Below are 26,385 nucleotides of genomic sequence, written 5' to 3'. Positions count from 1 at the left end.
TATCAATAGAAAATATTAATTTGTAAACCGACTATATTTTTTTCGGAAATGCATAGTTGAAATATAACTATATGACTCGTGACAACAAACCACCACGAAATGTAGTGATACAAAACCGAGAAATTCAGTCACTTCAAAAATATGTCGATTTATAATAGTACATTTCGGTTAGGTCTAAAATAAATTGCGACACATGAATATCTTTCACGTGGTTCTAACTGATTACCACTTAGCGAATATGACTTAATGGCCTCTGGCGTGACCTTGACATTTGTGCAAACATATCGCGTGCTATTACTGGCGCGTGTTTTAATACCTGCTGTGTCCCACAGACAGACATCAGGTGCCCTTCCTTGTAACATAGAATTATAACTGTTGTTCCGTTAATTCTGTAGCGTTTCTATTCAAGAGAATTAAACAAATACATTACGAATACCAAGACGTTGTCACAAATTAAACAATACATACATCTATCATTCTGCGTGTTGTTTTATATCGTAACCTAGAGCGAGTGTATTGTTGTGTATTGTTTTATATCGTAACCTAGAGCGAGTGTGTGTTGTTTTGTGTCGTAACCTATAGCGAGTGTGTGTTCTTTTGTGTCGTAACCTAGAGCGAGTGTGTGTTGTTTTGTGTCATAACCTAGAGCGAGTGTGTGTTGTTTTGTGTCGTAACCTATAGCGAGTGTGTGTTGTTTTGTGTCGTAACCTATAGCGAGTGTGTGTTGTTTTGTGTCGTAACCTAGAGCGAGTGTGTGTTGTTTTGTGTCGTAACCTAGAGCGAGTGTGTGTTGTTTTGTGTCGTAACCTAGAGCGAGTGTGTGTTGTTTTGTGTCGTAACCTATAGCGAGTTTGTGTTGTTTTATATCGTTACCTAGAGCGAGTGTGTGTTGTTTTGTGTCGTAACCTATAGCGAGTGTGTGTTGTTTTGTGTCGTAACCTATAGCGAGTGTGTGTTGTTTTGTGTCGTGACCTAGAGCGAGTGTGTGTTGTTTTGTGTCGTAACCTGTAGCGAGTTTGTGTTTGTTTTGTGTCGTAACCTATAGCGATTGTGTGTTGTTTTGTGTCGTAACCTATAGCGAGTGTGTGTTGTTTTTATCGTAACCTATAGCGAGTGTGTGTTGTTTTGTGTTGTCGTTAACCTTATAGCGAGTGTGTGTTGTTTTGAGTGTGGTCGTAACCTATAGCGAGTGTGTGTTGTTTTATATCGTAATCTAGAGCGAGTGTGTGTTGTTTTGTGTCGCAATCTTGAGCGAGTGTGTGTTGTTTTATATCGTAACCTAGACCGAGTCTGTGTTGTTTTGTGTCGTAACCTATAGCGAGTGTGTGTTGTTTTTATATCGTTACCTATAGCGAGTGTGTGTTGTTTTTATATTGTAACCTATAGCGAGTGTGTGTTGTTTTATATCGTAATCTAGAGCGAGTGTGTGTTGTTTTGTGTCGCAATCTTGAGCGAGTGTGTGTTGTTTTATATCGTAACCTATAACGTAAGGGGTGTTGTTTTGTGTCGTAACCTATAGCGAGTGTGTGTTGTTTTGTGTCGTAACCTAGAGCGAGTGTGTGTTGTTTTGTGTCGTAACCTATAGTTAGTGTGTGTTGTTTTGTGTCGTAACCTAGAGCGAGTGTGTGTTGTTTTATATCGTAACCTAGACCGAGTGTGTGTTGTTTTGTGTCGTTACCTATAGCGCGTGTGTGTTGTTTTATATCGTAATCTAGAGCGAGTGTGTGTTGTTTTGTGTCGCAATCTTGAGCGAGTGTGTGTTGTTTTATATCGTAACCGATAGCGAATGTGTGTTGTTTTGTGTCGTAACCTAGAGCGAATGTGTGTTGTTTTGTGTCGTAACCTATAGCGAGTGTGTGTTGTTTTGTGTCGTAACCTATAGCGAGTGTGTGTTGTTTTGTGTCGTAACCTATAGCGAGTGTGTGTTGTTTTGTGTCGTAACCTATAGCGAGTGTGTGTTGTTTTGTGTCGTAACCTAGAGCGAGTGTGTGTTGTTTTGTGTCGTAACCTATAGCGAGTGTGTGTTGTTTTGTGTCGTAACCTATAGCGAGTGTGTGTTGTTTTGTGTCGTAACCTATAGCGAGTGTGTGTTGTTTTATATCGTAACCTAGAGCGAGTGTGTGTTGTTTTGTGTCGTAACCTATAGCGAGTGTGTGTTGTTTTATATCGTAACCTATAGCGAGTTTGTGTTGTTTTATATCGTTACCTATAGCGAGTGTGTGTTGTTTTGTGTCGTAACCTAGAGCGAGTGTGTGTTGTTTTGTGTCGTAACCTAGAGCGAGTGTTACTGGACCGATTTTAATGACACTTGACAATAATGTTTAGGAGTGTGGGTAGATGTACAAGGAGTTTGCCTAATGTTTAGTTGCTATGGTAACCAGGTAACTATACACAAAATGGATAACTCCTACAAAACAACCGCTTCAATTTCATTGAAACTGAAAAAAGATGTGCTTGTAGGTTTTTGTTTGTCAAAATTTCAGTTGTCATGGTGATCGGGTATCTTAACTTAGTAACCCAGGTACCTCTAGAAAGAGGAAGCGGGATATTAGTCATCCATCGGCTTACAATTATATCAAAGACTGTATCCGTACTATATAACAGTAACAACATGCGAGGAGCATTTTATTTTTGATGATTCATTATGTGATGAAACACTCCTTAAAAGTTATATGTGCTATAAATTACTGTTTTTAAAATTAATGCACAGGTTTTAATTTTGCGAAGTCAAATAAAAGCTCAAAATGAATTTTGGCAGTACTGCCAAGTTCATAGTTAAACAGTGCAGCGGAATGAGTACAAATGGTCAGATCATGGAGCCAAGTTGTGGTATTCAATTTCATTTCAGATTTTTACAACGATATTTTTAATTATTTAGCGTCTTCTTCAGGTTTTCATTTAAACATGCATAAAGCATTAAAAACCAGAAATAGTATTAGCAATTGTAAAGTAACTTCTGCATATGTGTTTAATGGATACCAGCCTGTTATGAAGGTTTTATTTGAATTTGAAATATTGCGCTTTGGAAGGGCGGGGATCGTGGAATATTGCTTTATGTTTTATAACTTAAAAGCCATGATGAGTTCCCGTTAGGTACGCGCACCTTTACCAATAAATATCACACCATAGTTTGTAGTTTAGCTGCTGAGACTGGTATGTAGAAAATGAAAGTGGCAAAACATTTTCATTGATGGGCAAAAACACCGCGTGTTTAATTGAGATACCATCGCCAGCAATGTTGTTTCGTAATCAATCGGGAACCGACGGCATTTTCCGTAAAGAATTCTCGTTCGATCGGTGGTGGACGATTCTCAGATGCTACAGGTTGGGTTCCCGTTTACGGAAACGAATGCGTATGTTATATCGTATAAATCATACAATAAAGATGTATCTTTGTACTAGGCATCCCTCACAACCCTTATATACAAGTTAAGTCTAAAATCGGAAATTGTGACCAATCAAAAGCCGATATTTGTTTTGTCATGGCAAAATATATTTCAAAATATGGTACCACATATAATCAATGGCTGGTCTTAGAGTTGTTAAACTTAATATAATTTAGAGCTTTACCTTTTTTCTACTTGTAGGGCCGAATCCGTACAGAGTGTCGGTTATGACGGAGCATCATTCAGAGTTATAGTAAAGAGCCGATTCCAGAACGGCATACAGAACCATAACTTCCTGACAGAGCCCAGGAGTGTGACAGTGTTTGGGAAGAACGCGTTCTGGTCAGACAGAGCCACCCAGTCTATTGTTAAGGTAACCATGTTTATCTATAGCCTGTCTTAAAATGAGCATTGTGATTGTTTAAATATTGTTTGATTGATTAAATTAACGTCCTATTAACATCCAGGGAACGCCTCCGATGTATGCGGTGTCAGTAGTGCGTATGAAATGTGTGGTGCGTGTTTTGGAAGACTGTGGCATATTCGTGTTGTGTCCTCTCACCGAAGATACCAAGCAACACACCCCACCGGTCACATTATACTGATAACGGGCGAACCAGTCGTCCCATTCCCGGTATGCTGAAAGCTCACCAGGAGTATAAACTATCACTTTTATATACTTTGGTGTGTCTCGACCAAGGGACAGAACCTAGAGTTTTCCTCATGCCGGCGAAGGCTAAACTGAAGGCCAAAAGTGAGGCGATGTCAAGAGAGATGTTAGGAAGAAATTAGGAAGACGAGAAAAGATCAGATTCTAAATTTAGTCGCCTTCATGCAATAGAGGCAGCAGGTATATCTAACGCCTGCACACATTGACGCTTTCCTCCTGTCATAAAGATAACATGTTGTCGATATTTGTGACGTCCCTTCTCATTTATTACACATAGACTGTTGAAAATAGAATAAAAACGATAATATAGCAAATGTTTAAAAATTATTTTCAAAATGCTTTTCGTTGAAAATTGTATTTGTTTTCCTTTCGAGAGAAAACAATATAAAAGAAAATTTGATTAAACAGGAAGTACAGAATATGAATTCATTTGGAAAAAAATAGGAATGGAATAGCGGAAACATTATAGTGTTCAAAAGGTGATTGGGAATGGAATAGTGTAACATTGTAGTGTTCAAAAGGTGATTAGGAATGGAATAGTGTAACATTATAGTGTTCAAAAGATGATTAGTAATGGAATAGTGTAACATTATAGTGTTCAAAAGGTGATTAGGAATGGAATAGTGTAACATTATAGTGTTCAAAAGGTGATTAGGAATGGAATAGTGTAACATTATAGTGTTCAAAAGGTGATTAGGAATGGAATAGTGTAACATTATAGTGTTCAAAAGGTGATTAGGAATGGAATAGTGTAACATTATAGTGTTCAAAAGGTGATTAGGAATGGAATAGTGTAACATTATAGTGTTCAAAAGGTGATGAGGAATGGAATAGTGTAACATTATAGTGTTCAAAAGGTGATGAGGAATGGAATAGTGTAACATTATAGTGTTCAAAAGGTGATGAGGAATGGAATAGTGTAACATCATAGTGTTCAAAAGGTGATGAGGAATGGAATAGTGTAACATTATAGTGTTCAAAAGGTGATGAGGAATGGAATAGTGTAACATTATAGTGTTCAAAAGGTGATTAGGAATGGAATAGCGTAACATTAAAGTGTTCAAAAGGTGATGAGGAATGGAATAGTGTAACATTATAGTGTTCAAAAGGTGATTAGGAATGGAATAGCGTAACATTATAGTGTTCAAAGGTGATTAGGAATGGAATAGTGTAACATTAATAGTGTTCAAAAGGTGATTAGGAATGGAATAGTGTAACATTATAGTGTTCAAAAGGTGATTAGGAATGGAATAGTGTAACATTATAGTGTTCAAAAGGTGATTAGGAATGGATAGGTAATTGATGATGAATGAGTGTAACATTATAGTGTTCAAAAGGTGATTAGGAATGGAATAGTGTAACATTATAGTGTTCAAAAGGTGATTAGGAATGGAATAGCGTAACATTATAGTGTTCAAAAGGTGATTAGGAATGGAATAGTGTAACATTATAGTGTTCAAAAGGTGATTAGGAATGGAATAGCGTAACATTATAGTGTTCAAAAGGTTATTAGGAATGGAATAGTGTAACATTATAGTGTTCAAAAGGTGATTAGGAATGGAATAGCGTAACATTATAGTGTTCAAAAGGTGATTAGGAATGGAATAGTGTAACATTATAGTGTTCAAAAGGTGATTAGGAATGGAATAGTGTAACATTATAGTGTTCAAAAGGTGATTAGGAATGGAATAGTGTAACATTATAGTGTTCAAAAGGTGATTAGGAATGGAATAGTGTAACATTATTGTGTCCAAAAGGTGATGAGGAATGGAATAGTGTAACATTATAGTGTTCTAAAGGTGATTAGGAATGGAATAGCGTAACATTAAAGTGTTCAAAAGGTGATGAGGAATGGAATAGTGTAACATAATAGTGTTCAAAAGGTGATTAGGAATGGAATAGTGTAACATTATAGTGTTCAAAAGGTGATGAGGAATGGAATAGTGTAACATTATAGTGTTCAAAAGGTGATTAGGAATGGAATAGTGTAACATTATAGTGTTCAAAAGGTGATTAGGAATGGAATAGTGTAACATTATAGTGTTCAAAAGGTGATTAGGAATGGAATAGCGTAACATTATAGTGTTCAAAAGGTGATTAGGAATGGAATAGTGTAACATTATAGTGTTCAAAAGGTGATTAGGAATGGAATAGTGTAACATTAATAGTGTTCAAAAGGTGATTAGGAATGGAATAGTGTAACATTATAGTGTTCAAAAGGTGATTAGGAATGGAATAGCGTAACATTATAGTGTTCAAAAGGTGATTAGGAATGGAATAGTGTAACATTATAGTGTTCAAAAGGTGATTAGAGAATGGAATAGTGTAACATTATAGTGTTCAAAAGGTGATTAGGAATGGAATAGCGTAAATATAGTGTTCAAAAGGTGATTAGGAATGGAATAGCGTAACATTTAGTGTTCAAAAGGTGATTAGGAATGGAATAGTGTAACATTATAGTGTTCAAAAGGTGATTAGGAATGGAATAGTGTAACATTATAGTGTTCAAAAGGTGATTAGGAATGGAATAGTGTAACATTATAGTGTTCAAAAGGTGATTAGGAATGGAATAGCGTAACATTATAGTGTTCAAAAGGTGATTAGGAATGGAATAGTGTAATGTGTTCAAAAGGTGATTAGGAATGGAATAGGTAACATTATAGTGTTCAAAAGGTGATTAGGAATGGAATAGTGTAACATTATAGTGTTCAAAAGGTGATTAGGAATGGAATAGTGTAACATTATAGTGTTCAAAAGGTGATTAGGAATGGAATAGCGTAACATTATAGTGTTCAAAAGGTGATTAGGAATGGAATAGCGTAACATTATAGTGTTCAAAAGGTGATTAGGAATGGAATAGTGTAACATTATAGTGTTCAAAAGGTGATGAGGAATGGAATAGTGTAACATTATAGTGTTCAAAAGGTGATTAGGAATGGAATAGCGTAACATTATAGTGTTCAAAAGGTGATTAGGAATGGAATAGTGTAACATTATAGTGTTCAAAAGGTGATTAGGAATGGAATAGTGTAACATTATAGTGTTCAAAAGGTGATTAGGAATGGAATAGTGTAACATTATAGTGTTCAAAAGGTGATGAGGAATGGAATAGTGTAACATTATAGTGTTCAAAAGGTGATGAGGAATGGAATAGTGTAACATTATAGTGTTCTAAAGGTGATTAGGAATGGAATAGTGTAACATTATAGTGTTCAAAAGGTGATTAGGAATGGAATAGCGTAACATTATAGTGTTCAAAAGGTGATTAGGAATGGAATAGTGTAACATTATAGTGTTCAAAAGGTGATAGGAATGGAATAGGTAACATTAAGTGTTCAAAAGGTGATTAGGAATGGAATAGTGTAACATATAGTGTTCAAAAGGTTATTTCAGGAATGGAATAGTGTAACATTATAGTGTTCAAAAGGTGATTAGGAATGGAATAGCGTAACATTATAGTGTTCAAAAGGTGATTAGGAATGGAATAGCGTAACATTATAGTGTTCAAAAGGTTATTAGGAATGGAATAGCGTAACATTATAGTGTTCAAAAGGTGATTAGCAATGGAATAGCGTAACATTAAAGTGTTCAAAAGGTTATTAGGAATGGAATAGCGTAACATTATAGTGTTCAAAAGGTGATGAGAAATGGAATAGTGTAACATTATAGTGTTCAAAAGGTTATTAGTAATGGAACAGCGTAACATTATAGTGTTCAAAAGGTTATTAGGAATGGAATAGTGTAACATTATAGTGTTCAAAAGGTGATTAGGAATGGAATAGCGTAACATTATAGTGTTCAAAAGGTGATGAGGAATGGAATAGTGTAACATTATAGTGTTCAAAAGGTGATTAGGAATGGAATAGTGTAACATTATAGTGTTCAAAAGGTGATTAGGAATGGAATAGTGTAACATTATAGTGTTCAAAAGGTGATTAGGAATGGAATAGTGTAACATTATAGTGTTCAAAAGGTTATTAGGAATGGAATAGTGTAACATTATAGTGTTCAAAAGGTGATTAGGAATGGAATAGCGTAACATTATAGTGTTCAAAAGGTGATTAGGAATGGAATAGCGTAACATTATAGTGTAACATTATAGTGTTCAAAAGGTTATTAGGAATGGAATAGTGTAACATTATAGTGTTCAAAAGGTGATTAGGAATGGAATAGTGTAACATTATAGTGTTCAAAAGGTTATTAGGAATGGAATAGCGTAACATTATAGTGTTCAAAAGGTGATTAGGAATGGAATAGTGTAACATTATAGTGTTCAAAAGGTGATTAGGAATGGAATAGTGTAACATTATAGTGTTCAAAAGGTGATTAGGAATGGAATAGTGTAACATTATAGTGTTCAAAAGGTTATTAGGAATGGAATAGTGTAACATTATAGTGTTCAAAAGGTGATTAGGAATGGAATAGTGTAACATTATAGTGTTCAAAAGGTGATTAGGAATGGAATAGTGTAACATTATAGTGTTCAAAAGGTTATTAGGAATGGAATAGTGTAACATATTATAGTGTTCAAAGTGATAGGAATGGAATAGTGTAACATTATAGTGTTCAAAAGGTGATTAGGAATGGAATAGTGTAACATTATAGTGTTCAAAAGGTTATTAGAATGGAATAGCGTAACATTATAGTGTTCAAAAGGTTATTCAAATGGAATGGTAACATTATAGTGTTCAAAAGGTATTGGAATGGAATAGCGTAACATTATAGTGTTCAAAAGGTGATTAGGAATGGAATAGTGTAACATTATAGTGTTCAAAAGGTTATTAGGAATGGAATAGTGTAACATTATAGTGTTCAAAAGGTGATTAGGAATGGAATAGCGTAACATTATAGTGTTCAAAAGGTGATTAGGAATGGAATAGTGTAACATTATAGTGTTCAAAAGGTTATTAGGAATGGAATAGTGTAACATTATAGTGTTCAAAAGGTTATTAGGAATGGAATAGCGTAACATTATAGTGTTCAAAAGGTGATTAGGAATGGAATAGTGTAACATTATAGTGTTCAAAAGGTGATTAGGAATGGAATAGTGTAACATTATAGTGTTCAAAAGGTTATTAGGAATGAATAGCGTAACATTATAGTGTTCAAAAGGTGATTAGGAATGGAATAGCGTAACATTATAGTGTAACATTATAGTGTTCAAAAGGTGATTAGGAATGGAATAGTGTAACATTATAGTGTTCAAAAGGTGATTAGGAATGGAATAGCGTAACATTATAGTGTTCAAAAGGTTATTAGGAATGGAATAGCGTAACATTATAGTGTTCAAAAGGTTATTAGGAATGGAATAGTGTAACATTATAGTGTTCAAAAGGTGATTAGGAATGGAATAGTGTAACATTATAGTGTTCAAAAGGTGATTAGGAATGGAATAGCGTAACATTATAGTGTTCAAAAGGTGATTAGGAATGGAATAGTGTAACATTATAGTGTTCAAAAGGTGATTAGGAATGGAATAGCGTAACATTATAGTGTTCAAAAGGTTATTAGGAATGGAATAGCGTAACATTATAGTGTTCAAAAGGTATTAGGAATGGAATAGTGTAACATTAGTGTTCAAAAGGTTATTAGGAATGGAATAGTGTAACATTATAGTGTTCAAAAGGTTATTAGGAATGGAATAGTGTAACATTATAGTGTTCAAAAGGTGATTAGGAATGGAATAGCGTAACATTATAGTGTTCAAAAGGTTATTAGGAATGGAATAGCGTAACATTATAGTGTTCAAAAGGTGATGAGGAATGGAATAGTGTAACATTATAGTGTTCAAAAGGTGATGAGGAATGGAATAGTGTAACATTATAGTGTTCAAAAGGTTATTAGGAATGGAATAGCGTAACATTATAGTGTTCAAAAGGTGATTAGGAATGGAATAGCGTAACATTATAGTGTAACATTATAGTGTTCAAAAGGTGATTAGGAATGGAATAGTGTAACATTATAGTGTTCAAAAGGTGATTAGGAATGGAATAGTGTAACATTATAGTGTTCAAAAGGTGATTAGCAATGGAATAGCGTAACATTATAGTGTTCAAAAGGTGATTAGCAATGGAATAGCGTAACATTAAAGTGTTCAAAAGGTGATTAGGAATGGAATAGCGTAACATTATAGTGTTCAAAAGGTGATTAGGAATGGAATAGTGTAACATTATAGTGTTCAAAAGGTGATTAGGAATGGAATAGTGTAACATTATAGTGTTCAAAAGGTTATTAGGAATGGAATAGTGTAACATTATAGTGTTCAAAAGGTGATGAGAAATGGAATAGTGTAACATTATAGTGTTCAAAAGGTGATTAGGAATGGAATAGTGTAACATTATAGTGTTCAAAAGGTGATTAGGAATGGAATAGTGTAACATTATAGTGTTCAAAAGGTTATTAGGAATGAATAGCGTAACATTATAGTGTTCAAAAGGTGATTAGGAATGGAATAGCGTAACATTATAGTGTAACATTATAGTGTTCAAAAGGTGATGAGGAATGGAATAGTGTAACATTATAGTGTTCAAAAGGTGATTAGGAATGGAATAGCGTAACATTATAGTGTTCAAAAGGTGATTAGGAATGGAATAGTGTAACATTATAGTGTTCAAAAGGTGATTAGGAATGGAATAGTGTAACATTATAGTGTTCAAAAGGTGATTAGGAATGGAATAGTGTAACATTATAGTGTTCAAAAGGTGATTAGGAATGGAATAGCGTAACATTATAGTGTTCAAAAGGTGATTAGGAATGGAATAGTGTAACATTATAGTGTTCAAAAGGTGATTAGGAATGGAATAGTGTAACATCATAGTGTTCAAAAGGTGATTAGGAATGGAATAGTGTAACATTATAGTGTTCAAAAGGTGATTAGGAATGGAATAGTGTAACATTATAGTGTTCAAAAGGTGATTAGGATGGAATAGTGTAACATTATAGTGTTCAAAAGGTGATAGGAATGGAATAGTGTAACATTATAGTGTTCAAAAGGTATTAGGAATGGAATAGTGTAACATTATAGTGTTCAAAAGGTGATTAGGAATGGTATAGCGTAACATTATAGCGTAACATTATAGTGTTCAAAAGGTTATTAGGAATGGAATAGCGTAACATTATAGTGTTCAAAAGGTTATTAGGAATGGAATAGCGTAACATTATAGTGTTCAAAAGGTGATTAGGAATGGAATAGTGTAACATTATAGTGTTCAAAAGGTTATTAGGAATGGAATAGCGTAACATTATAGTGTTCAAAAGGTGATTAGGAATGGAATAGTGTAACATTATAGTGTTCAAAAGGTGATGAGGAATGGAATAGTGTAACATTATAGTGTTCAAAAGGTGATTAGGAATGGAATAGCGTAACATTATAGTGTTCAAAAGGTGATTAGGAATGGAATAGTGTAACATTATAGTGTTCAAAAGGTTATTAGGAATGGAATAGCGTAACATTATAGTGTTCAAAAGGTGATGAGGAATGGAATAGTGTAACATTATAGTGTTCAAAAGGTGATTAGGAATGGAATAGTGTAACATTATAGTGTTCAAAAGGTTATTAGGAATGGAATAGCGTAACATTATAGTGTTCAAAAGGTGATTAGGAATGGAATAGTGTAACATTATAGTGTTCAAAAGGTGATTAGGAATGGAATAGTGTAACATTATAGTGTTCAAAAGGTATTAGGAATGGAATAGGTACTGAATATAGATGTAGTCATAAGTGTTCAAAAGGTATAGAATGGATAGTGTAATGGAATAGTAAAAGGTAACATTATAGTGTTCAAAAGGTGATTAGGAATGGAATAGTGTAACATTATAGTGTTCAAAAGGTGATTAGGAATGGAATAGTGTAACATTATAGTGTTCAAAAGGTGATTAGGAATGGAATAGTGTAACATTATAGTGTTCAAAAGGTGATTAGGAATGGAATAGTGTAACATTATAGTGTTCAAAAGGTGATTAGGAATGGAATAGCGTAACATTATAGTGTTCAAAAGGTTATTAGGAATGGAATAGTGTAACATTATAGTGTTCAAAAGGTGATGAGGAATGGAATAGTGTAACATTATAGTGTTCAAAAGGTTATTAGGAATGGAATAGTGTAACATTATAGTGTTCAAAAGGTTATTAGGAATGGAATAGCGTAACATTATAGTGTTCAAAAGGTGATTAGGAATGGAATAGTGTAACATTATAGTGTTCAAAAGGTGATTAGGAATGGAATAGCGTAACATTATAGTGTTCAAAAGGTGATTAGGAATGGAATAGCGTAACATTATAGTGTTCAAAAGGTTATTAGGAATGGAATAGTGTAACATTATAGTGTTCAAAAGGTGATTAGGAATGGAATAGCGTAACATTATAGTGTTCAAAAGGTTATTAGGAATGAATAGCGTAACATTATAGTGTTCAAAAGGTGATTAGGAATGGAATAGCGTAACATTATAGTGTTCAAAAGGTGATTAGGAATGGAATAGGTAACATTATAGTGTTCAAAAGGTGATTAGGAATGGAATAGTGTAACATTATAGTGTTCAAAAGGTGATAGGAATGGAATAGTGTAACATTATAGTGTTCAAAAGGTGATTAGGAATGGAATAGCGTAACGTTATAGTGTCCAAAAGGTGATGAGGAATGGTGATAGTGTAACATTATAGTGTAACATTATAGTGTTCAAAAGGTGATTAGGAATGGTGTATTATAGTGTAACATTATAGTGTTCAAAAGGTGATTAGGAATGGAATAGCGTAACATTATAGTGTTCAAAAGGTGATTAGGAATGGAATAGTGTAACATTATAGTGTTCAAAAGGTGATTAGGAATGGAATAGTGTAACATTATAGTGTTCAAAAGGTGATTAGGAATGGAATAGTGTAACATTATAGTGTTCAAAAGGTGATTAGGAATGGAATAGCGTAACATTATAGTGTTCAAAAGGTGATTAGGAATGGAATAGTGTAACATTATAGTGTTCAAAAGGTGATTAGGAATGGAATAGTGTAACATTATAGTGTTCAAAAGGTGATTAGGAATGGAATAGCGTAACATTATAGTGTTCAAAAGGTGATTAGGAATGGAATAGCGTAACATTATAGTGTTCAAAAGGTGATTAGGAATGGAATAGTGTAACATTATAGTGTTCAAAAGGTGATTAGGAATGGAATAGTGTAACATTATAGTGTTCAAAAGGTGATGAGGAATGGAATAGTGTAACATTATAGTGTTCAAAAGGTTATTAGGAATGGAATAGCGTAACATTATAGTGTTCAAAAGGTGATTAGGAATGGAATAGTGTAACATTATAGTGTTCAAAAGGTGATTAGGAATGGAATAGTGTAACATTATAGTGTTCAAAAGGTGATTAGGAATGGAATAGTGTAACATTATAGTGTTCAAAAGGTGATTAGGAATGGAATAGTGTAACATTATAGTGTTCAAAAGGTGATTAGGAATGGAATAGTGTAACATTATAGTGTTCAAAAGGTGATTAGGAATGGAATAGTGTAACATTATAGTGTTCAAAAGGTTATTAGGAATGGAATAGCGTAACATTATAGTGTTCAAAAGGTGATTAGGAATGGAATAGTGTAACATTATAGTGTTCAAAAGGTGATTAGGAATGGAATAGTGTAACATTATAGCGTAACAAAAGGTGATTAGGAATGGAATAGCGTAACATTATAGTGTTCAAAAGGTGATTAGGAATGGAATAGCGTAACATTATAGTGTTCAAAAGGTGATTAGGAATGGAATAGTGTAACATTATAGTGTTCAAAAGGTGATTAGGAATGGAATAGTGTAACATTATAGTGTTCAAAAGGTGATTAGGAATGGAATAGTGTAACATTATAGTGTTCAAAAGGTGATTAGGAATGGAATAGTGTAACATTATAGTGTTCAAAAGGTGATTAGGAATGGAATAGTGTAACATTATAGTGTTCAAAAGGTGATTAGGAATGGAATAGTGTAACATTATAGTGTTCAAAAGGTGATTAGGAATGGAATAGTGTAACATTATAGTGTTCAAAAGGTGATTAGGAATGGAATAGCGTAACATTATAGTGTTCAAAAGGTGATTAGGAATGGAATAGCGTAACATTATAGTGTTCAAAAGGTGATTAGGAATGGAATAGCGTAACATTATAGTGTTCAAAAGGTTATTAGGAATGGAATAGTGTAACATTATAGTGTTCAAAAGGTGATTAGGAATGGAATAGCGTAACATTATAGTGTAACATTATAGTGTTCAAAAGGTGATTAGGAATGGAATAGTGTAACATTATAGTGTTCAAAAGGTGATTAGGAATGGAATAGCGTAACATTATAGTGTTCAAAAGGTGATTAGGAATGGAATAGTGTAACATTATAGTGTTCAAAAGGTTATTAGGAATGGAATAGTGTAACATTATAGTGTTCAAAAGGTGATTAGGAATGGAATAGTGTAACATTATAGTGTTCAAAAGGTGATTAGGAATGGAATAGCGTAACATTATAGTGTTCAAAAGGTGATTAGGAATGGAATAGTGTAACATTATAGTGTTCAAAAGGTGATTAGGAATGGAATAGTGTAACATTATAGTGTTCAAAAGGTTATTAGGAATGGAATAGCGTAACATTATAGTGTTCAAAAGGTGATTAGGAATGGAATAGTGTAACATTATAGTGTTCAAAAGGTGATTAGGAATGGAATAGCGTAACATTATAGTGTTCAAAAGGTTATTAGGAATGAATAGCGTAACATTATAGTGTTCAAAAGGTGATGAGGAATGGAATAGTGTAACATTATAGTGTTCAAAAGGTGATTAGGAATGGAATAGTGTAACATTATAGTGTTCAAAAGGTGATTAGGAATGGAATAGTGTAACATTATAGTGTTTCAAAAGGTGATTAGGAATGGAATAGTGTAACATTATAGTGTTCAAAAGGTTATTAGGAATGGAATAGTGTAACATTATAGTGTTCAAAAGGTGATTAGGAATGGAATAGGTAACATATAGTGTTCAAAAGGTGATTAGGAATGGAATAGTGTAACATTATAGTGTTCAAAAGGTGATTAGGAATGGAATAGTGTAACATTATAGTGTTCAAAAGGTGATTAGGAATGGAATAGTGTAACATTATAGTGTTCAAAAGGTGATTAGGAATGGAATAGCGTAACATTATAGTGTTCAAAAGGTGATTAGGAATGGAATAGTGTAACATTATAGTGTTCAAAAGTTGATTAGGAATGGAATAGTGTAACATCACAGTGTTCAAAAGTTGATTAGGAATGGAATAGTGTAACTTATAGTGTTCAAAAGGTGATTAGGAATGGAATAGTGTAACATTATAGTGTTCAAAAGGTGATTAGGAATGGAATAGGTAACATTATAGTGTTCAAAAGGTGATTAGGAATGGAATAGTGTAACATTATAGTGTTCAAAAGGTGGATTAGGAATGGAATAGCGTAACATTATAGTGTTCAAAAGGTGATTAGGAATGGAATAGTGTAACATTATAGTGTTCAAAAGGTGATTAGGAATGGAATAGTGTAACATTATAGTGTTCAAAAGGTGATTAGGAATGGAATAGCGTAACATTATAGTGTTCAAAAGGTGATTAGGAATGGAATAGTGTAACATTATAGTGTTCAAAAGGTTATTAGGAATGGAATAGTGTAACATTATAGTGTTCAAAAGGTGATTAGGAATGGAATAGTGTAACATTATAGTGTTCAAAAGGTGATTAGGAATGGAATAGTGTAACATTATAGTGTTCAAAAGGTGATTAGGAATGGAATAGCGTAACATTATAGTGTTCAAAAGGTGATTAGGAATGGAATAGTGTAACATTATAGTGTTCAAAAGGTGATTAGGAATGGAATAGTGTAACATTATAGTGTTCAAAAGGTGATTAGGAATGGAATAGCGTAACATTATAGTGTTCAAAAGGTGATTAGGAATGGAATAGTGTAACATTATAGTGTTCAAAAGGTGATTAGGAATGGAATAGCGTAACATTATAGTGTTCAAAAGGTGATGAGAAATGGAATAGTGTAACATTATAGTGTTCAAAAGGTGATTAGGAATGGAATAGTGTAACATTATAGTGTTCAAAAGGTGATTAGGAATGGAATAGTGTAACATTATAGTGTTCAAAAGGTGATTAGGAATGGAATAGTGTAACATTATAGTGTTCAAAAGGTTATTAGGAATGGAATAGCGTAACATTATAGTGTTCAAAAGGTGATGAGGAATGGAATAGTGTAACATTATAGTGTTCAAAAGGTGATTAGGAATGGAATAGCGTAACATTATAGTGTTCAAAAGGTGATTAGGAATGGAATAGCGTAACATTATAGTGTTCAAAAGGTGATTAGGAATGGAATAGTGTAACATTATAGTGTTCAAAAGGTGATGAGGAATGGAATAGTGTAACATTATAGTGTTCAAAAGGTTATTAGGAATGGAATAGCGTAACATTATAGTGTTCAAAAGGTGATTAGGAATGGAATAGCGTAACATTATAGTGTTCAAAAGGTGATTAGGAATGGAATAGCGTAACATTATAGTGTTCAAAAGGTGATTAGGAATGGAATAGCGTAACATTATAGTGTTCAAAAGGTGATTAGGAATGGAATAGCGTAACATTATAGTGTTCAAAAGGTGATGAGGAATGGAATAGTGTAACATTATAGTGTTCAAAAGGTTATTAGGAATGGAATAGCGTAACATTATAGTGTTCAAAAGGTGATTAGGAATGGAATAGCGTAACATTATAGTGTTCAAAAGGTGATTAGGAATGGAATAGCGTAACATTATAGTGTTCAAAAGGTGATTAGGAATGGAATAGCGTAACATTATAGTGTAACATTATAGTGTTGAATAGCGTAACATTATAGTGTTCAAAAGGTGATTAGGAATGGAATAGCGTAACATTATAGTGTAACATTATAGTGTTCAAAAGGTGATTAGGAATGGAATAGCGTAACATTATAGTGTTCAAAAGGTGATGAGGAATGGAATAGTGTAACATTATAGTGTTCAAAAGGTGATTAGGAATGGAATAGCGTAACATTATAGTGTTCAAAAGGTGATGAGGAATGGAATAGTGTAACATTATAGTGTTCAAAAGGTTATTAGGAATGGAATAGCGTAACATTATAGTGTTCAAAAGGTGATTAGGAATGGAATAGCGTAACATTATAGTGTTCAAAAGGTGATGAGGAATGGAATAGTGTAACATTATAGTGTTCAAAAGGTGATTAGGAATGGAATAGCGTAACATTATAGTGTTCAAAAGGTGATTAGGAATGGAATAGTGTAACATAATAGCGTAACATTATAGTGTTCAAAAGGTGATTAGGAATGGAATAGCGTAACATTATAGTGTTCAAAAGGTGATTAGGAATGGAATAGCGTAACATTATAGTGTTCAAAAGGTGATTAGGAATGGAATAGCGTAACATTAAAGTGTTCAAAAGGTTATTAGGAATGGAATAGCGTAACATTATAGTGTTCAAAAGGTGATGAGGAATGGAATAGTGTAACATTATAGTGTTCAAAAGGTGATTAGGAATGGAATAGCGTAACATTATAGTGTTCAAAAGGTGTTTAGGTATGGAATAGTGTAACATTATAGTGTTCAGAAGGTGATGAGGAATGGAATAGTGTAACATTATAGTGTTCAAAAGGTGATTAGGAATGGAATAGTGTAACATTATAGTGTTCAAAAGGTGATTAGGAATGGAATAGTGTAACATTATAGTGTTCAAAAGGTGATTAGGAATGGAATAGTGTAACATTATAGTGTTCAAAAGGTGATTAGGAATGGAATAGCGTAACATTATAGTGTTCAAAAGGTGATTAGGAATGGAATGATAGTGTAACATTATAGTGTTCAAAAGGTGATAGGAATGGAATAGTGTAACATTATAGTGTTCAAAAGGTGATTAGAGGAATGGAATAGCGTAACATTATAGTGTTCAAAAGGTGATTAGGAATGGAATAGGTAACATTATAGTGTTCAAAAGGTGATTAGGAATGGAATAGTGTAACATTATAGTGTTCAAAAGGTGATTAGGAATGGAATAGCGTAACATTATAGTGTTCAAAAGGTGATTAGGAATGGAATAGCGTAACATTATAGTGTTCAAAAGGTGATTAGGAATGGAATAGTGTAACATTATAGTGTTCAAAAGGTGATTAGGAATGGAATAGCGTAACATTATAGTGTTCAAAAGGTGATTAGGAATGGAATAGCGTAATATAGTGTTCAAAAGGTGATTAGGAATGGAATAGCGTAACATTATAGTGTTCAAAAGGTGATTAGGAATGGAATAGTGTAACATTATAGTGTTCAAAAGGTGATTAGGAATGGAATAGTGTAACATTATAGTGTTCAAAAGGTGATTAGGAATGGAATAGCGTAACATTATAGTGTTCAAAAGGTGATTAGGAATGGAATAGTGTAACATTATAGTGTTCAAAAGGTGATTAGGAATGGAATAGCGTAACATTATAGTGTTCAAAAGGTGATTAGGAATGGAATAGTGTAACATTATAGTGTTCAAAAGGTTATTAGGAATGGAATAGCGTAACATTATAGTGTTCAAAAGGTGATGAGGAATGGAATAGTGTAACATTATAGTGTTCAAAAGGTGATGAGGAATGGAATAGTGTAACATTATAGTGTTCAAAAGGTGATTAGGAATGGAATAGCGTAACATTATAGTGTTCAAAAGGTGATTAGGAATGGAATAGTGTAACATTATAGTGTTCAAAAGGTGATTAGGAATGGAATAGCGTAACATTATAGTGTTCAAAAGGTGATTAGGAATGGAATAGTGTAACATTATAGTGTTCAAAAGGTGATTAGGAATGGAATAGTGTAACATTATAGTGTTCAAAAGGTGATTAGGAATGGAATAGCGTAACATTATAGTGTTCAAAAGGTGATTAGGAATGGAATAGTGTAACATTATAGTGTTCAAAAGGTGATTAGGAATGGAATAGTGTAACATTATAGTGTTCAAAAGGTGATTAGGAATGGAATAGTGTAACATTATAGTGTTCAAAAGGTTATTAGGAATGGAATAGCGTAACATTATAGTGTTCAAAAGGTGATTAGGAATGGAATAGTGTAACATTATAGTGTTCAAAAGGTGATTAGGAATGGAATAGTGTAACATTATAGTGTTCAAAAGGTGATTAGGAATGGAATAGTGTAACATTATAGTGTTCAAAAGGTGATTAGGAATGGAATAGCGTAACATTATAGTGTTCAAAAGGTGATTAGGAATGGAATAGTGTAACATTATAGTGTTCAAAAGGTGATTAGGAATGGAATAGTGTAACATTATAGTGTTCAAAAGGTGATTAGGAATGGAATAGTGTAACATTATAGTGTTCAAAAGGTGATTAGGAATGGAATAGTGTAACATTATAGTGTTCAAAAGGTGATTAGGAATGGAATAGTGTAACATTATAGTGTTCAAAAGGTGATTAGGAATGGAATAGTGTAACATTATAGTGTTCAAAAGGTGATAGGAATGGAATAGTGTAACATTATAGTGTTCAAAAGGTGATGAGAAAGGATAGGAATGGAATAAACATTATAGTGTTCAAAAGGTGATGAGGAATGGAATAGTGTAACATTATAGTGTTCAAAAGGTGATTAGGAATGGAATAGTGTAACATTATAGTGTTCAAAAGGTGATAGGAATGGAATAGTGTAACATTATAGTGTTCAAAAGGTGATTAGGAATGGAATAGTGTAACATTATAGTGTTCAAAAGGTGATTAGGAATGGAATAGTGTAACATTATAGTGTTCAAAAGGTGATTAGGAATGGAATAGTGTAACATTATAGTGTTCAAAAGGTGATTAGGAATGGAATAGTGTAACATTATAGTGTTCAAAAGGTGATGAGGAATGGAATAGTGTAACATTATAGTGTTCAAAAGGTGATGGAAGTAATCAGTCCACATCTCATCATGTTTATTCACGTCCACATCAATTAGTTTGTAACTATTTACAGACAAGAAAAGATGGCCACAGCTCTAAGGTGAAGTTACATAAACCCTCACAAGTATCCTCACCATCCCCTTGACTTAAAAGTATTCCACGCCCACATACAACCCTCAGGTAAGTATTCCACGCCGCCCACATACAACCCTCAGGTAAGTATTCCACGCCCACATACAACCCTCAGGTAAGTATTCCACGCCCACATATAACCCTCAGGTAAGTATTCCACGCCCACATACAACCCCCAGGTAAGTACTCCACGCCCACATACAACCCTCGGGTAAGTATTCCACGCCCACATACAACCCTCAGGTAAGTATTCCACGCCCACATACAACCCTCAGGTAAGTATTCCACGCCCACATACAACCCTCAGGTAAGTATTCCACGCCCACATACAACCCCCAGGTAAGTATTCCACGCCCACATACAACCCTCAGGTAAGTATTCCACGCCCACATACAACCCTCAGGTAAGTATTCCACGCCCACATATAACCCTCAGGTAAGTATTCCACGCCCACATACAACCCCCAGGTAAGTACTCCACGCCCACATACAACCCCCGGGTAAGTATTCCACGCCCACATACAACCCTCAGGTAAGTATTCCACGCCCACATACAATCCTCATGTAAGTATTCCACGCCCACATACAACCCTCAGGTAAGTATTCCACGCCCACATACAACCCTCAGGTAAGTATTCCACGCCCACATACAACCCTCAGGTAAGTATTCCACGCCCACATACAACCCTCGGGTAAGTATTCCACGCCCACATACAAATCTCGGGTAAGTATTCCACGCCCACATACAACCCTCGGGTAAGTATTCCACGCCCACATACAACCCTCGGGTAAGTATTCCACGCCCACATACAACCCCCAGGTAAATATTCCACGCCCACATACAACACTCAGGTAAGTATACCACGCCCACATACAACCCTCAGGTAAGTATTCCACGCCCAGATACAACCCTCAGGTAAGTATTCCACGCCCACTTACAACCCTCAGGTAAGTATTCCACGCCCACATACAACCTTCAGGTAAGTATTCCACGCCCACATACAACCCTCAGGTAAGTATTCCACGCCTATTCCTGTGGGTCTTGAGAAGCTACAGTAAATTCGTGTATCTTTATGGAGTAAAACTATTGCCCCTTTTATAGTGTGACACTTCTATAATACACTGGTAGGACATTTACCGAATTCTGATCTAGACTCTTAAACATCTAAAAAAGGTCACGGGTTTTTTCGGGTTTAGGTTTAGTTATCTATGGGTTAACGTCCTACAAACAGACAGGGTCATATAAGGACGTGCCAGAATTATTGATGAAGGAAACCCAGGAGTACCCGGAGATTAACTACCGACCAGCGGTCAATACCTGGCAACTTCCCTTACATTGGATTCGAACTCGCGACCCAGAGGTGGAGGGCTTGTGGTCATATGTCGAGACATCTAAACCAGTCGGCCACCGCCGTCCCCTCTGGGTTCTGTCTCCTGGTCGAAACACACCCTAGTTTGTAAAAGTGGTAGTTTCTGCTTCTGCCTAGCACTCAATATAAAGGGAGTGGGCTGGCTGGTTTGGCCCTCGTCAGTATAATATAACCGGGTGGGCTGCGTTTTTTCAGTGAAATAGTACTATAAAAAGGCAACAGTTCCTTTATCACAAGATAACAGGCATATCCCGCAGTCACACGCATCATACAAGCAACACATCGTATACATGGGAGGCCATCCTCAAATGACCCTGCTCAACTCAATGCCAAAAGTGAGGCGTTGTCAAATGAGATGTTAGAAATACGAAAATCGGGTTAGGAAAAAAGATACTAAATTTAGTCGCCTTTGTTATTTTTTTTACACATATCTGTCGATGTTATTTTTTCAAATGCTGATATGCTGATATTTATTATTTTTACAAATGCTGATATTTATTATTTTTACAAATGCTGATATTTCGATGTTATTTTTTCAAATGCTGATATGCTGATATTTATTATTTTTACAAATGCTGATATTTATTATTTTTACAAATGCTGATATTTATTATTTTTACAAATGCTGATATTTATTATTTTTACAAATGCTGATATTTATTATTTTTACAAATGCTGATATTTATTATTTTTACAAATGCTGATATTTATTATTTTTACAAATGCTGATATTTATTATTTTTACAAATGCTGATATTTATTATTTTTACAAATGCTGATATTTATTATTTTTACAAATGCTGATATTTATTATTTTTACAAATGCTGATATTTATTATTTTTACAAATGCTGATATTTATTATTTTTTACAAATGCTGATATTTATTATTTTTACAAATGCTGATATTTATTATTTTTACAAATGCTGATATTTATTATTTTTACAAATGCTGATATTTATTATTTTTACAAATGCTGATATTTGTTATATCTCGATTACTATGTTGCAGGGATACCAAAATACCAGATTACGTTGGTGATTACCCCGTCCCCGAGTGAAGCTCACCGCCCAAGTGTTACAGCTGTGCTTGTCATGGTCATGTGGACTTCTACTGAAATGATATTGTTTACATTCCGTGGATGTTAAACCTTAAAGTAGGCCTGTGTATCTGTGTCTGTAGCCGCTTGTCAGCATTTACAGATGTATACAAAAGTGGAGATATATTATTTCATTAATTGACAAGAAAAAAAGACAGTGACAATCTGAAATTTCATGTTTAGTGTGGCCGACACGCTCAAACATGAGCCACAACAGCGAAGACTGGTTTGTATCTCAGATTTCTGTGACCAAACTGTAGATATAGCTGACCATGTAACTTAATGAATGAATGAAGGATTAATGTACACCAACACAACATTAGTAGATGAAATTACATATTTCGTTTTGCCTTTATCAATTAAGATATTTAATGTTGTTTAGAAAATTGAAAATATATGTACTATAAATGTATTATATGTACACTTGTAAGTAAATGTTTGATTGTATACGATGTATATATTTCTATAATGTTTTATATGTACACTTGTAAGTAAATGTATCTTTTTGATTGTATACGATGTATATATTTCTATAATGCTATTTTATACGTTTTGACTTAAATGATACCATACGATTTAATACTTGTACGTAATTTTGATATAAAATTGATGAGTTGATGTTACCCTAGTTAAAGTCACTAACATTAGCGCCTAGAACTACACTGTATCACATGAATGAAGACACGAATCATCCTCGATTCTCCAGGGGTTCCGATCACTAACGATCTCTACACCTCTGGACTATATCATAGTAAAACTAGAGGCAACAGAACAGAACAGGTAATTCAGTCCTGTGAAGCACATCAAAAGAGCCGTTTAACGGTACACTGTGGTTGACTGTGTGACTTTGATGTTAGGCGTCGCTCTCTCTGTAGTCTTCAAAGGAATTCTTTGCTGGCCAGTGATTGGTAAAATGTTTTCCGCTCAACTGCCTCCAATTTCACTATGAGATACAATGTATCTTAGCTGTTATCTGACATCGGATGTCTTAGCTGATATCTGACTCTACACAAGTATATAATACAAAGCAAATATTCGGTTATATCAACACGATGTTCTTCCTTGTCTAGTCCCTGAGATCTATTCACGCTAGTATTTCCAATCCTGATTCCACTGTTACATCAATATTTTGTATGGATTTTCTAGTGGATTTTACTGCCACCGGTGTGTCTCTCTGATCTTATGTGAAGTTATTGGAGATTACAGTCATCATCATGAAGGACCCACACACAGTTTTCCTGCTTAATATTTTCCTTGAGCACACAACCTGTCCCAGAGTCACTGGCTATACCCTGTCTGGCTTAAATAAGAACCGTGCTGCTTTATACAATACATTGTGCAAAAATTATAAATCTCAGCTATTTTTTGGACATAAAGCTGATTGAATACCGAGCTACATAAAGGCAGTATACACAGGATATATTATTTATTGTCAAAATTTCTGTGTCCAATCCGCTCTATGGGTTTGATTAAAAAACTTCTTGTTTCACCTTCAAAGTTAACATAAACAAATTTAATTTCTTGTCTTGTAAATCTCTTCACTCATAACTACTATACATTAAAGTAATTTCTGTAGTCATTTTCCACCCAAAACTTTCATAAACATTTAAGTTTTTCATTAGACTTTCCCTTCATATCACCAGCCACAAATTCATGACTATACATTTATGTCACATCCACGTAGCATTATGGTCTCAACTGGTTACTTTCATTTGGTAAACTAGAAATTCTAGCGTACACGTTCTGAATATAATCTTGAATATAGAATACTCTCTCAAAATGAGTAACCTCCCTTGGCAATTCTCCAGTACAGGATATCATGTCCTCTTGAATGAGGAGTTATTTCCCTTTGCCAACTCTTCGTTATTTTCCTTTGTCACCTTTTGGAAGCAGCAATTTTCGGAGGGTCAATCATCAGAAAGCTCTCCTCAACCGTCTTTTTACAGTACTGGTAAAACAATTTGGCTGCCTTTGTTAACGTTTCCTCCAAATTGATCTTCAAGCTGAAATAAAGCAATAAATTTATTTATTTTGAGGACAATAGAAAATTTTGAAAATAGATGTATCAACCATAAGTAATAAAAGTAGACTCTTAAGTTTATAAATCACCAAAATTAAATTGTTGTGAATAATAGACAGAAAAATGCTGAATTGATTATAAGTTGTCGTGAAAATTTGTTGGTTAAGCAGTACATTAACGGCCAATATTCTACCCTTGAGGGTGACACATCCGGTGTGTCGCTGGGTTGGCTAAGATAAGATGGCCCGAGGATCCACAAGCTGTCTTTCAGGGCAGAGGCTGGTGGTCCCCGTGTCCCTTGATCTGCTGGATTTCTCTCTGATTCGACGTAGAACCATTGTTTTGGGTTACTGAATCGTAAGATGCGTTCAACCCTGTTACTCACATACACGTAGAAACGCCTGGTTGTGTTTTGAAGGTATCCCAAGACAACCTTGCTGTCAGAGTAAAAGTTCATACAGTCGGATGTCAGAGATAGTTCGTGGGAAAGACACTCGCCAATTTCTAATGCCATCAAGGCGGCACATAATTCCAATCTGGGTATGGAATGTCCGTGTTTCGGAGCAACTTTGGTTTTTCCTAGCAAAAAGCTAATATGCGTAGATCCATCTGCGTATATGGTCTGTAGGTATGCCACGGCGGCTTTAGCATTCTCGGAAGCATCCGCGAAGATGTGGATCTTGCTGTAGACGTCATCTTCCGAAAGAGATGTCCTACAACAGACGCGCAAATCGTCTAATTGTTGTAATGACCCTCCCAACATTGCCACTCATGTTGTTGAACTTCTGACAAGGGCTCGTCCCAATCTCGTGTTTCTTCAACCATCTTGCGCAAAAGCAATTTACCCTGCATAGTAATGGGTCCCAAAAACCCAAGAGGGTCAAATAAACTGTTGATTTTGGAAAGCACTCCACGACGAGTGTAAGGCTTGGATTCCTCAGAAACTTTGAATGAGAAGGTATCTGAAGTCGAATCCCAACATAAGCCGAGACTTCGCTGAGACGGTAGACTATCACATCCCAAATCCAGATCTTTAAGATCCTGTGCCAGGTCTTCTGGTGAGAAGTTTCTAAAAACTTCCGGTGAATTTGAACATATCTTATGCAGTCTAATTCCAGCTGTGGACAGCGCTCCTTGAGTGCGTTGAAAAAGGTCTGTAGCTTCCTTGGGTGTGGCTAGAGAGGCCAGGCCATCGTCAACATAGAAGTTTTCTCTGACGAACTCGCCGACATCCGAACCATACTCAGCTTCTGCTTCACTTGCTGTTCTAGCTACTGCAGGTGAGGGAGAGTTTCCAAACACATGCTTTGTCATGCGGTATTCCACAAGAGGGCAAGATGGTTCATTCTTCTCGTACCAATAAAATCTGAGAAAATCCCTGTGGTCAGGTCGGACAGAGAAACAGTAAAACATCTGCTGGATGTCTGCTATCACAGCAACGGCATCTTTCCTGAATCGCAGTAGGACACCACGCAGATTGTTGGTCAGATCCGGGCCCTTCATGAGGACTTAAATCAACGATAAATCTTCAAAGGTCGCAGAGGAATCGAACACGAATCGAACACGCCACGGATTTTTCCTGGCTTCTTTGGATGGTAATCACCAAAGAGCGGCAAGTACCATCTCTCTTTGTCATCTTCTATAGGAGGGGCTACTTCAGCATGTCCCCTATCTATGATTTCCTTCATGAAGTCCACCATGTGTTTACTTTTCAGGTTGTTTTTCTTAAGACTGATGTCAAGCATACGAGCTCTCTTCAAGGCAA

The 26,385-nt window shown here is 34.8% G+C and overlaps 2 protein-coding genes across 2 annotated transcripts in view; one reads left to right on the top strand and one right to left on the bottom strand.

Moving 5' to 3' along the window:
• LOC138310817 (prolow-density lipoprotein receptor-related protein 1-like) overlaps nt 1–20,136 on the top strand; it is a gene marked incomplete at its 3' end in the record, with an annotated part of 47,988 nt that extends 27,852 nt beyond the window's left edge. The window contains exons 6-7 of the mRNA XM_069252146.1: nt 3,588–3,759; nt 20,074–20,136. Coding sequence (XP_069108247.1) covers nt 3,588–3,759; nt 20,074–20,136 — 235 coding nt within the window. The remainder of the gene's footprint in view (nt 1–3,587; nt 3,760–20,073) is intronic.
• Nucleotides 20,137–24,476: 4,340 nt separating this feature from the next.
• Nucleotides 24,477–26,123, bottom strand: LOC138310814 (uncharacterized). The gene is made up of 3 exons (XM_069252139.1): nt 25,466–26,123; nt 24,794–25,316; nt 24,477–24,603 (listed from the first exon to the last, which is right to left on the bottom strand). Exons 1-3 carry the CDS (start codon nt 26,121–26,123, stop codon nt 24,477–24,479), a joined length of 1,308 nt encoding a protein of 435 aa, XP_069108240.1.
• Between the last annotated feature and the right edge of the window lie 262 nt (nt 26,124–26,385).

Source organism: Argopecten irradians, chromosome 16 (genome assembly GCF_041381155.1).
Source record: "Argopecten irradians isolate NY chromosome 16, Ai_NY, whole genome shotgun sequence".
NCBI lineage: Eukaryota > Metazoa > Mollusca > Bivalvia > Pectinida > Pectinidae > Argopecten > Argopecten irradians.
The sequence above is the reverse complement of the archived record's forward strand: the minus strand, read 5'-3'. Positions and strand labels throughout refer to the sequence as shown.